The sequence below is a fragment of the Prinia subflava genome, unplaced genomic scaffold (assembly GCF_021018805.1).
Source record: "Prinia subflava isolate CZ2003 ecotype Zambia unplaced genomic scaffold, Cam_Psub_1.2 scaffold_48_NEW, whole genome shotgun sequence".
Taxonomy (NCBI): domain Eukaryota; kingdom Metazoa; phylum Chordata; class Aves; order Passeriformes; family Cisticolidae; genus Prinia; species Prinia subflava.
The window spans coordinates 65,347-78,952 of NW_026961012.1; the positions used below are offsets into that span (position 1 = coordinate 65,347).

At 62.1% G+C, this 13,606-nt stretch overlaps 1 protein-coding gene across 1 annotated transcript; it reads right to left on the reverse strand.

The window, feature by feature from the left end:
* Nucleotides 1–1,038: 1,038 nt before the first annotated feature.
* On the reverse strand, nucleotides 1,039–6,668 carry ZBTB45 (zinc finger and BTB domain containing 45). Its single transcript, XM_063425015.1, is given in 3 exon segments — nucleotides 1,039–3,402; nucleotides 5,710–6,016; nucleotides 6,018–6,668. Coding segments are annotated over 3 exon segments (1,797 nt in total). The 5' UTR covers nucleotides 6,588–6,668; the 3' UTR covers nucleotides 1,039–2,482.
* Between the last annotated feature and the right edge of the window lie 6,938 nt (nucleotides 6,669–13,606).

The following is a 13,606-nucleotide window of genomic DNA, read 5'->3' on the forward strand; positions in this document are numbered from 1 at the left end:
GGCGCCCGGTGCTAAACCAATCAGCGGCAGAAGAGCCCCGGGGAAGGCGGGGACTTCTTGGACACACTGGCCAATCGCCATCGGCGTTCCATGGGGAGGCGGGGCCGAGGCTGTGATTGACAGCTGGGCAGACCAATGGAAAGCAGCACTGGGGACGGACTGGGCGTTACTGGGGTCACTGGGGATTAATGGGATCGTGGGGGATTACTGGGATCACTGGGAGTTACTGGGATCACTGCGAATTACTGGGATCACTGGGAATTACTGGGATCACTGCGGGTCACTGGGAGCTCAGGGAGCACTGGGGAGGCACGGGGGGTTACTGGGATCACTGGGAATCACTGGGATCACTGGGAATTATTTGCATCATTGGGAATTACTGGGATCACTGCGAGCTCAGGGAGCACTGGGGGGGCGTTACTGGGATCACTGGGGGTTACTGGGATCAGTGGGAATCACTGGGATCACTGCGGGTCACTGGGAGCTCAGGGAGCACTGGGGGGGGGTTACTGGGATCACTGGGAATCACTGGGATCACTGGGAATTATTTGCATCATTGGGAATTACTGGGATCACTGAGAGCTCAGGGAGCACTGGAGGGGCGTTACTGGGATCACTGGGGGTTACTGGGATCACTGGGAGTTACTGGGATCACTGCAGGTCACTGGGAGCTCAGGGAGCACTGGGGGGGTTACTGGGATCACTGGGAATCACTGGCAGCACTGGGGGGGGGCTACTGGGATCACTGGGAATCACCGGGAGCACTGGAAGGGGCCGGGGAGTGCTGAGCCGCTGAACTGGGGAGGGACTGGGAACACTAAGAAGGGACTGGGAGAGCTGCAGGGTCGAAGTGGGAGCACTGGGGAGTGCAGCAAGGGGGTCACTGGGGACACTGGGCGTTACTGGGAGGGTTGCCGAGGATGCTGGGGGGACACTGGTGGCACTGGGACCGGTGGCCGAGGACGTGGCCGGTGGCCGCAGGGACGGGTTTGGCCGAGGACGGCCCCGGCCCTGCCAGAGCTGACACAGGGACACATCACGGGACCATTGGAGACTTTTAGTGTAAAAACAGCAAAAACGGCACCGAAACGGTCAATGCAGCCCGAGGCCATCGTCACCGTGGCGGGGAGGGGACAAGGGAGGGACCCTGTGTCCCTGCAGGTCCCCTGGGGTCAGTCACAGCTCCACGGAGCTCCGTGGAGCCAGCTCCTCTGGGAACGCCGCCCCAGGCAGGGCTTTCCCCCAAAATCTCCCACGGGGAGCCGCTGCCGTGTCCGAGCCCCTCTCCCGAGCCCCCTGCAGCCCCTGGAGCACCGGGAGCGGCCCTCAGGTGTCCCTGGGTCCTGCCCCGCTCCAGCTGGGACAGCTCCACCTGTCCAGCCCGCCGAGCTCCGGACTCACGGCGCGGTGTGTGCCTCAAATCCCCGCGCCCAGCTCAGTTCCAGAATGTTCTACAGGTGGCACCAGGTCAATGCTGCCGCCACTCTGCACCGCCAGGGCCACCAGGCACCCTCGGTGTCTCCTCCTGTCTCAGGGTTGTTGATTCCCTGAGATTCTCCTTATTCACTACTTATTTTAAATTCTTAGGATTTGTGATTCTTCCTGCATGTGAGTGTTCACTCCCATGGACAGGAATCAGAGGCAGTGTCCTCCTGGGATCTGTGTGGGTCTGACTGACCCCCCTGGACAGATCCCAGACCACCCTGTACAGTCTCCAAACCCTCCAGGGCGGCCAGAGGGATACCCTGGACTCCAACACTCCTGGGTCCCGGCGGCCTCGGCGCGGTGCCCGGCGGGGTTTGTTCGGTGATCCCAGCCCTGCTCAGGGTCCCAAGCGCTCCCCACGCCCCCCATCCCCACCGGGGCGCTCTGTTCCTCTCCTCCTGTCACCGGGAATGTCCTCCTGAATCCCACAGACAGTACCTCAGCTTCCTCCCGGGTCCCGGCGGCCTCGGCGCGGTGCCCAGCGGGGTTTGTTCGGTGATCCCGGCGCCGCTCGGGGCCCCGGGCACTCCCCACGTCCCCCGTCCCCACCGGGGCGCTCCGTTCCTCTCCTCCCGTTGCCAGGAACGTCCTCCCGAATCCCACAGACAGCACCTCAGCCTCCTCCCAGATCCTGGCTGCCTTGGCGCGGTGCCCGGCGGGGTTTGTTCGGTGATCCCGGCGCCGCTCGGGGCCCTGGGCACTCCGCTCCTCTCCTCCCGTTGCCAGGAACGTCCTCCCGAATCCCACAGACAGCACCTCAGCCTCCTCCCAGATCCTGGCTGCCTTGGCGCGGTGCCCGGCGGGGTTTGTTCGGTGATCCCGGCACTGCTCGGGGCCCCGGGCACTCCCCACGTCCCCCGTCCCCACCGGGGCGCTCCGTTCCTCTCCTCCCGTCACCAGGGACGTCCTCCCGGATCCTCGGCCGGCGCCTCAGCCGCCTCCCCCGGCCTCACCGCGGGCGCTCCGCCGGACCCGCAGGCACCCCGGAGCCCCCGGGTCACCCTCCAGGCCCTCCGAGGGGCAGGGACCCCCTCACGCCGTGTGAGCGGGGCCGGCGCCCGCGGCGTCCGGCCACGTGCCCAGGCCGGGGTCCGGCGCTGGCCCTGGCAGTGGCCCTGGTGGCAGCCCTACTGGTGGCCCTGGTGACAGTCCTGGTGGCAGCCCCGGTGGCGGCCCTGGTGGTGGCCCCGGTGGTGGCCCAGGTGGCAGCCCCAGTGGTGGCCCCAGAGGGGGCCCTGGAGGCGGCCCTGGTGGCAGTCCCGGTGGTGGCCCTGGTGGTGGCCCCAGAGGTGGCCCTGGAGGCAGCCCTGGTGGCAGTCCCGGTGGTGGCCCTGGTGGCAGTCCCAGTGGTGGCCCTGGAGATGGTCCTGCAGGTGGCCCTGGTGTCAGCCCTGGTGTCAGCCCTGGTGTCAGCCCTGGTGACAGCCCTGGTGGCAGCCCCGGTGGTGGCCCTGGTGGTGGCCCTGGAGGTGGCCCCGGTGTCAGCTCTGGTGGCAGTCCCAGTGGTGGCCCTGGAGGTGGCCCCGGAGGTGGCCCCAGCACTGGCCCCGTTGTCAGCCCTGGTGGTGGCGGTGGCCCCGGTGTCAGCGCCGGTGTCAGCCCCGGCGACGGCCCCGGTGTCGATGGCCCCGGTGGCAGCCCTGCCGGCGGCCCCGGCGGGGGCGCGGGGTGCGCGGGTGGCGGCGTGGCGCTCCAGCAGGGTGCGGTGCGAGAAGCCCTTGGTGCAGAGGCGGCACTGGAAGCGCTCGGGGCGGTGCGTGCGCATGTGCACGTTGAGGGAGCTCTTCTGCGTGAAGCGCTTGCAGCACACGCCGCACTGGAAGGCGCGCACGCCCGTGTGCGTCACCATGTGCTTCAGCAGGTAATCGCGCAGGGAGAAGGAGCGCCAGCACACCGAGCACTGGTGGGGCTTCTCGCCTGCGGGGAGGCAAACGGGGACAGCGGGGGTCAGTGGGGGTCAGCGTGGATTGGTACTGGTCAGTGTGGTCAGTGTGGGTCAGTGTGAGTCAGTAGGGATCAATATAGATCAGTGTGGATCAGTGTGGGTCAGTGTGGGTCAGTAGGGATCAATATGGGTCAGTGCGGGTCAGTGTGGGTCAGCATGGATTGGTACTGGTCAGTGTGGGTCAGTGCAGATTGGTTCTGGTCAGTGTGGGTCAGCAGAGTTCAGTGTAGGTCAGTACAGGTCAGTACAGGTCAGTGTGGTTTGGTACTGGTCAATGTGGGTCAGTACAGGTCAGTAAAGATCAGTGTGGGTCAGTGTGGGTCAGTAGAGGTCAGTGTGGGTCAGTGTGGTCAGTGTGGGTCAGTGTGGGTCAGTGGGGGTCAGTGTGGGTCAGTGTGGTCAGTGTGGGTCAGTGTGGGTCAGTGTGGTCAGTGTGGGTCAGTGTGGGTCAGTGTGGGTCAGTGTGGGTCAGTGTGGGTCAGTGTGGGTCAGTGTGGGTCAGTGTGGGTCAGTAGAGGTCAGTGTGGGTCAGTAGAGGTCAGTGTGGGTCAGTGTGGGTCAGTGTGGGTCAGTGTGGGTCAGTAGAGGTCAGTGTGGGTCAGTGTGGGTCAGTGTGGGTCAGTGTGGGTCAGTAGAGGTCAGTGTGGGTCAGTAGAGGTCAGTGTGGGTCAGTGTGGGTCAGTGTGGGTCAGTGTGGTCAGTGTGGGTCAGTGTGGGTCAGTATTGGTCAGTGTGGGTCAGTGTGGGTCAGTAGAAGTCAGTGTGGGTCAGTAGAGGTCAGTGTGGGTCAGTAGAGGTCAGTGTGGGTCAGTGTGGGTCAGTGTGGGTCAGTGTGGTCAGTGTGGGTCAGTGCGGGTCAGTGTGGGTCAGTGTGGGTCAGTGTGGTCAGTGTGGGTCAGTGTGGGCAGTGTGGTCAGTGTGAGTCAGTGCGGGTCAGTGTGGTCAGTGTGGTCAGTGTGAGTCAGTGTGGGTCAGTAGAGGTCAGTGTGGGTCAGTGTGGGTCAGTAGAGGTCAGTGTGGGTCAGTGTGGGTCATGGGTCAATGTGGGTCAAAAGGGTCAACATGGATCAATACAGGTCAACACGGGCCAAAATGGATCAATGGGGATCAATACAGGTCAACACGGGCCAACATGGATCAATGGGGATCAATACAGGTCAACACGGGCCAAAATGGATCAATGGGGATCAATACAGGTCAACACGGGCCAAAACGGGTCAGTGTGGGCCAACATGGATCAATACAGGTCAACATGGGCCAACATGGATCAATATGGGCCAACATGGATCAACACAGGTCAACATGGATTGATAAAGGTCAACATGGGCCAACATGGGTCAGTGTGGGTCAACATGGATCAATATGGGCCAAAATGGGTCAACAGGGATCCATACAGATCAACACGGGCCCAAAATGGATCAACATGGATCAACACAGGTCAACATGAGCCAACATGGATCAACGTGGATCAACATGGATCAGTGTGGGCCAACATGGATCAACATGGGCCAACATGGATCGATACGGGTCAACATGGGCCCAAAATGGATCAATGTGGATTCATACAGGTCAACATGGGCCCAAAATGGATCAACATGGATCAATACTGGTCAACATGTGCCAACATGGATCAGTGTGGGCCAACATGGATCAATACAGGTCAACATGGGCCAACATGGATCAATACAGGTCAACATGGGCCAACATGGATCAACGTGGGTCAACGTGGATCAGTACTGGTCAACGTGGGCCAAAATGGATCAACATGGGCCAACATGGATCGATATAGGTCAACATGGGCCAACATGGATCAACGTGGGTCAACATGGATCAATGTGGGTCAACGTGGATCAATACCGGTCAACATGGGCCCAAAATGGATCAGTGGGGATCAATACCAGTCAACACGGGCCAACATGGATCAATACAGATCAACATGGGCCCAAAATGGATCAACGTGGGTCAACATGGATCGATACAGGTCAACATGGGCCAACATGGATCAATGTGGGTTAACATGTATCAATACAGACCAATGTGGGCCAACATGGATCAGTACAGGTCAACATGGATCCAAAATGGACCGGTGGATTAGCACGGGCCAGCGTGGGACAGATCCAGACCAGGCCAGCAGGGACAGATCCAGGCCAGGCCAGCAGGGACAGATCCAGGCCAGGCCAGCAGGGACAGATCCAGGCCAGCTCAGGGGGACACAGGGCCCCACCGTGACCCGACGCGACACCCACGCGTGTCACCGTCCCCGCCGTGTCCCCGCTCACCTGAGTGGATGAACATGTGCTTGGTGTAGTTCTTGCGGGAGCTGAAGCTCTTCTGGCAGTGCCCGCACTGGTACGGGGGCTGGGGCCCGCGGGGCGGCGCGGCTGGCGGCGCCGGGGGGGCCATGGCCACCGGAGCCCCCTCCACGCCGCCCTCGTAGGGCGCTGGCAATGGCGGGGGCGACCCGAAGCCGAATCCGTCCCCTCCCGGCGCGTCCCGGCCGCGCTGCGCCCCGAAGGCGGCACCGTCATCACCGGGCCAGGGCGGCAGGAAAGCGTCGTGGAAAACCTCGGGGGCGCCGAAAAAACGGCGGCTCCGGCGCGGCAAAGGCTGGGGGAGCCACGGCCGGGGGGGCAACGCCTTCATCCCCTGCCCGCTCCTCCTCATCCTCGCCGCGCCGCTCCTCCTTGAGCGCGGGCGCCAGGCGCAGCGGCTGCCGCTGCTTGCGGCTGTGCCCGGCGGGCGGCGACGGTGCCGGTGCCGGTGCCGGTGGCGGTGCCGGCGCCTTGCGGCCCCGCGAGATGATCTGCGTGCACTCGTCGATGACGGTCTTGATCTGCAGCACCGAGGCGGCCGTGAGGATGTGCAGCGCCTCGGACTGCGCCACCACCAGGCTGCCACTGTAGAGGAACTCGACGAGCTGGCGCACGGCGGCCGAGGGCACCACGGGCGGCACCTCGATGGCCGAGTGGCCCAGCAGCAGCTTGTCGTGGAAGAAGGGGCTGCCGGCGGCCAGCACGCAGCGGTGGGCGCGCAGCGACGCCTCGCGGATGCGCACGGTGACGTCGCAGAACTGCCCCGCCGCGCGCTGCCCGTTGAGCGTCTCCAGCAGAGAGCGGCTGAAGTTGTGCAGGTGGATGTAGTGCACGGCCTCCGGCATGGCCGCGGGGACACCGGGACACAGGGGGACACGGGGGGACACTGGGGACACTGGGGACACTGGGGACACTGGGGACACGGGGACACGGGGACACGGGGACACGGGGGGACACGGGGACACAGGGACACGGGGGGACACGGGGACACAGGGACACGGGGACACGGGGACACGGGGGGACACTGGGACACGGGGACACGGGGGGACACTGGGGACACGGGGACACGGGGACACAGGGGCACACGGGGACACAGGGGCACACGGGGACACAGGGACACAGGGACACAGGGGGACACGGGGACACGGGGGGACACTGGGGACACTTGGGACACGGGGACACTGGGACACGGGGGGACACTGGGGACACTGGGGACACGGGGGGACACAGGGGGACACGGGGACACTGGAGTTAGAGGGGACACTGGGGGGATAGAGGGAACACGGGGACACTGGAGTTAGAGGGGACACGGGGGCACGGAGACACTGGGGACACTGTGGGGATAGAGGGGACACTGGGGAGATGGACACTGGGGATACAGGGACACTGGGGACACTGGGACACTGGAGATAGAGGGGACACTGGGGAGATGGACACTGGGGATACAGGGACACTGGGGACACTGGGGACACTGGAGATAGAGGGGACACTGGGGAGATGGACACTGGGGACACAGGGACACTGGGGACACGGAGGGGACACTGGGACTCTGGGGACACTGTGGGGATAGAGGGGACACGGGGGACACAGAGATGGCAGTGACACGGCAAGAGACGGAGGTGGTGGGGACAGCAGGGACAGCAGGGACACAGGGACAGCAGCGACAATGGGGACACCAGGATGGCGGGGTCACAGGGATGGCAGTGACAATGGGGACACAGGGACACCGGGACAGCAGGGACACCGGGATGGCGGGGACAGCGGGGACACAGGGACACCGGGATGGCGGGGACAATGGGGACACCGGGATGGCAGTGACACGGGGACCCAGGGACACCGGGATGGCGGGGTCACGGGGACACAGGGACACCGGGATGGCGGGGACACGGGGACAGCAGGGACACCGGGATGGCGGGGTCACGGGGACACAGGGACACGGGGACAGCAGTGACACGGGGACAGCAGAGACACGGGGACACGGGGACACAGCGGTCCCACAGCGCCAGAGGCCGGTGGGGACAGCGGGACAGCGGCGAGGCCGGCGGGCCCTGCGGAAGGACAGACGGGCTTGGGGACGCTCTGCGCGGTGTCACGGGGGGCTGGGGACACCCCGCGTGACGTCACCAGGGCCTGGCAGGGTTGACGCGGACGCTCCGTGTGACGTCACGGCGCGCCGTGCACGGCGCCGATGACATCACGGGGGCCCGGGGGACACCGGGCGGGATGTCCCCGACCTGTCACGACAAACGGAAGCACCCGAGCCAGTTCCTGCCCCTCCCGGCACCCCTCGGGCCCTCCCGACCCGACCCTTGGCCCCCCGCACCCCCAAAACCCCCGGGACCCCCGGCCCCTCCCCCACACCTCGCTCCTGCTCCCGCCGCCGCCGCGCTCTGACGTCACTTCCGCCAGACCGCACCGGAAGCCATCGTGGATCATAGAGAGGAGCACAGCGCGCCCCCTCCCGGCCATAGAGACGGGGAGGAGCGGCCGCCGGCGGGATGGCGCCACCTGGCGGGGCGGGGGTTCCGCGGCTCCTCAGGGCTCATCCACAGGGACCGGGGGAGGGGGAGGGGAACAGAGACCCCCGAGTGTCCCCAGAGACCCCCGAGACCGAGACAGAGACACCCGAGTGTCCCCAAAGACCCCCGGGATTGAGACAGAGACCCTCGAGTGTCCCCAAAGACCCCCGGGTTTGAGACAGAGACCCTCGAGTGTCCCCAAAGACCCCCGGGTTTGAGACAGAGACCCCCGAGTGTCCCCAGAGACCCCCATGGAGACCCCCGAGTGTCCCCAGACCCACCAGGGATCCCCTAAAGACCCCAAAGGGTCAAACTGGCCCCTCTTGGCCTGTGTCAGTCTGTGCTCCCCCATGTTCCTTGACCCGCGTTGGCCCATGTTGATCCGTGTCCATCCGTGTTGATCCACACTGATCCATGTTGGCCCATGTTGATCCGTGTCCATCCGTGTTGATCCACACTGATCCATGTTGGCCCATGTTGATCCGTGTCCATCTGTGTTGATCCACACTGATCCATGTTGGCCCATGTTGATCCGTGTCCATCCATGCTGACCCACACTGATCCATGTTGGCCCATGTTGATCCGTGTCCATCTGTGTTGATCCACACTGATCCATGTTGGCCCGTGTTGATCCGTGTCCATCCATGTTGATCCACACTGATCCATGTTGGCCCATGTTGATCCGTGTCCATCCGTGTTGAGCCACGGTGACTCCTGGTCCATGTTTATCTGTGTCCATCTGTGCTGACCCACACCGATTCCTCTTGGTCCGTGTTGGTCCGTGTCCATCCATGCTGACCCAAGTTGATTCCTGCTGACTCCTGTTGATCTGTGGTGATCCGTGGTGATCCATGGTGATCCATGGTGATCCATGGTGATCCGTGGTGATCCGTGGTGATCCGTGGTGATCCGTGGTGATCCGTGGTGATCCGTTTGACCCATGTTGACTCCTCGTGGTCCACTGTTCATCCATGTTGTCCCACACTGATTCCTCTTGGCCCATGTCGGTCCATGTCCATCCATGTTCACCCACATTGACTCCTCTTGGTCCGTGTTGGTCCATGTCCATCCATGTTCACCCACACTGACTCCTCTTGGTCCGTGTTGGTCCATGTCCATCCATGTTCACCCACATTGACTCCTCTTGGTCCGTGTTGGTCCATGTCCATCCATGTTCACCCACACTGACTCCTCTTGGTCCGTGTTGGTCCATGTCCATCCATGTTCACCCACACTGACTCCTCTTGGTCCGTGTTGGTCCATGTCCCTCCGTGCTGACCCACGGTGACCCCTGGTGGCTTCTGTTGATCCGTGTCCATCCGTGTTGGCTCCTCTTGGCCCATGATGATCCGTGTCCATCCATGTTGACCCAACTGATTCTTCCTGGTCCATGTTGATCCGTGTCCATCCATGTTGACCCATGTTGACTCCTCTTGGCCCATGATGACCCATGTCCATCCATGTTGACCCACGTTGATTCCTGCTGACCCCTGTTGATCTGTGGTGATCCATGTTGGCTCCTCTTGGCCCATGTTGATCCGTGTCCATCCATGTTGAGCCACGTTGACTCCTGGCCCATGATGATCCGTGTCCATCCATGTTGACACACACCGATTCCTCTTGGTCCGTGTCCATCCATGCTAACCCACGTTGACTCCTGCTGACTCCTGTTGATCCGTGTCCATCCATGTTCACCCACCTTGACTCCTCTTGGCCCATGATGGTCCATGTCCATCCGTGTTGGCTTCTCTTGGTCCATGATGATCCGTATCCATCTGTGTTGATCCATGTTGATTCCTGCTGACTCCTGTTGATCTGTGGTGATCCATGTTGATCCACACTGATCCATGTTGACCCATGATAGTCCGTGTCCATCCATGTTGACCCACACTGATTGCTCTTGGCCCGTGTTGATCCGTGTCCATACATGTTGATCCATGTTGACTCCTCTTGGCCCATGACGGTCCGTGTCCATCCGTGCTGACCCACATTGATCCACATTGATGCACATTGACCCATGTTGACCCACATTGATCCATGTTGACCCACATTGATCAACATTGATCAATTATCCACATCCATGCTGATCCACATTGATCCAGGTTGATCCATGTTGATCCAGGTTGACCCACACTGACCCACACTGACCCACATTGACACACACTGACCACACTGACCACACTGACCACACTGACCACACTGACCCACACTGACCCACACTGACCCACACTGACCACACTGACCACACTGACCACACTGACCCACACTGACCACACTGACCACACTGACCCACACTGACCCACACTGACCTCTACTGACCCACACTGACCCACACTGACCCACACTGACCCACACTGACCCACACTGACCCACACTGACCACACTGACCACACTGACCCACACTGACCACACTGACCCACACTGACCCACATTGACCCACACTGACCCACACTGACCCACACTGACCCACACTGACCCACACTGACCCACACTGACCCACATTGACCCACACTGACCCACACTGACCACACTGACCCACACTGACCCACACTGACCACACTGACCCACACTGACCACACTGACCCCACTGACCCACACTGACCCACACTGACCCACACTGACCCACACTGACCTCTACTGACCCACACTGACCCACATTGACCACACTGACCACACTGACCCACACTGACCACACTGACCACACTGACCACACTGACCCACACTGACCACACTGACCCACACTGACCCACACTGACCCACACTGACCCACACTGACCACACTGACCCACATTGACCCACACTGACCCACACTGACCACACTGACCACACTGACCACACTGACCCACATTGACCCACGTTGATCCATGTTGGTCCACATTGACCACATTGACCCACATTGACCCACGTTGATGCAGGTTGACCCACGTTGATGCAGGTTGACCCACGTTGACCCACATTGATCCAGGCCGATCCATGTTGGCCCACGTTGATCCATGTTGATCCACACTGACCCACATTGACCCAGGCCAATCCATGCTGGCCCACATCGCCGTTGACCTGACGTGACCGACATCACCGTGGACTCACCTGTGCGGACACACGCTGAACTCTGCTGGTCCAGGCTCCTGGGCTGTGTTGGCTCGTGGTGACCCGTGTTAACCCGTGTTGATCCATGCTGGCCCATGCTGGCCCATGGTGACCCGTGTTAACCCATGTTGACCCATGCTGGCCCATGTTGATCCCAGGTGTCCGGTGTTGACCAGGACTGACCCGTGTCACTCCAGGCCTCTCCATGTTGGCCCATGTTGGCTCGTGTTGACCCGTGGTGACCTGTGTCACTCTGTGTCTCACCAGTTTGGTCTGTGTTGACCAGTGGTGACTCATGGTGACCTGTGGTGACCCACAGTGACCCACAGTGACCTGTGTCACTCTGTGTCTCCATGCTGACCAGTGTTGACCCATGGTGACCCGTAGTGACCCACGGTGACCCATGGTGACCCACAGTGACCTGTGTCACTCTGTGTCTCTCCCTGTTGACCCACGGTGACCCACGGTGACCCATGGTGACCCACAGTGTCCTGTGTCACTCTGTGTCTCTCCCTGTTGACCTGTGGTGACCCATGGTGACCCACGGTGTCCTGTGTCACTCTGTGTCTCTCCCTGTTGACCCAGGGTGACCCAGGGTGACCCATGGTGACCCACAGTGACCTGTGTCACTCTGTGTCTCTCCCTGTTGACCCACGGTGACCCACGGTGACCCATGGTGACCCACAGTGACCTGTGTCACTCTGTGTCTCTCCCTGTTGACCCACGGTGACCCACGGTGACCCATGGTGACCCACAGTGACCTGTGTCACTCTGTGTCTCTCCCTGTTGAGCAGCATTGACCAGTGGTGACCTGTGGTGACCCGTAGTGACCCATGGTGACCCATGGTGTCCTGTGTCACTCTGTGTCTCTCCCTGTTGACCCGTGGTGACCCATGGTGACCCACGGTGTCCTGTGTCACTCTGTGTCTCTCCCTGTTGACCCGTGGTGACCCATGGTGACCCACGGTGTCCTGTGTCACTCTGTGTCTCTCCCTGTTGACCCGTGGTGACCCAGGGTGACCCGTGGTGACCCACGGTGTCCTGTGTCACTCTGTGTCTCTCCCTGTTGACCCATGGTGACCCAGGGTGACCCATGGTGACCCGTGGTGACCCGTGGTGACCCACGGTGTCCTGTGCCACTCTGCTCTCTCCAGGTTGACCCCACTGTACAGGTGACCCCAGCAATGGCGCCTTGTATGACCCCGTGACCCCCAACTGTGACTGCTGTCCCCTCTGACCCCCCCAGCCCCAGCCCACGCACAGGGTCAGTCACTCACGTGACATCACCAGTGCTCCCACCACTGTGACGTCACACTCAGCACCGTGATGTCACACCCAGCACCGTGACGTCACCAGTGCTGCCATGCCCCGCCCCCATCGCAGCCGGCACCGTGACATCACAGGTGACGTCACAGGTGACACCACTGTGGTTCCCACCCACCCAACATTCCTCCCTTGGGTGGCTCCCGAATTCTGGGGTGCCCTGGGTTGGTGCCCCAAAACCTGAATCCCCTTGGGCAGGAGTGACACTCAAATTCTGGGGTGTCCCCCCAGGCAGGGGTGACACCAAATCCTGGGGTGTCCTGGGACACCTGTGCTCCCCCCAGGCAGGGGTGACACCCAAATCCCAGGGTGTCCTGGGACACCTGTGTCCCCCCAGACAGGGGTGACACCCAAATCCCAGGGTGTCCTGGGACACCCCCAGGCAGGGGTGACCCCCAAGGCCAGGGATGTCCTCTCGGGCAGGGGTGAGACCCAAATTCTGGGGTGTCCTGGGACACCTGTGTCCCCTTGGGCAGAGGTGACAACCAAAATCTGGGGTGCCCCGTCAGGCAGGGGTGACACCCAAACTCTGGGGTGTCCTGGGACACCTGTGCCCCCTGGGTAGGGGTGACCCCCAAATCTCGGGGTGTCCCCCCAGGCAGGGGTGACCCTAGAATTTTGGGGTGTCCCAGGACATCTGCATCCCCTTGGGGGAGGGTGACACCCAAATTCCTCTGTGCTGGGACACCTGTTCCCTGGGCAAGGACAGAGGTGACACCCAAGTTCGGGTGTCCTGGGACACCTGTGTCCCCTGGGTGAGAGTGACACCTGAATTCTGCAGTGCCCAGGGACACCTGTCCCCAACAGGGATGACACCGAAATTCTGGGATGTCCCGGGACACCCGCGTCCCCTGGGGCGGGGTTGCCACCTGAATTCCTCAGTGCCCTGGGCGAGAACAGGGGCGCCACCCCGATTCCGGTGCCCCGGGGCGGCG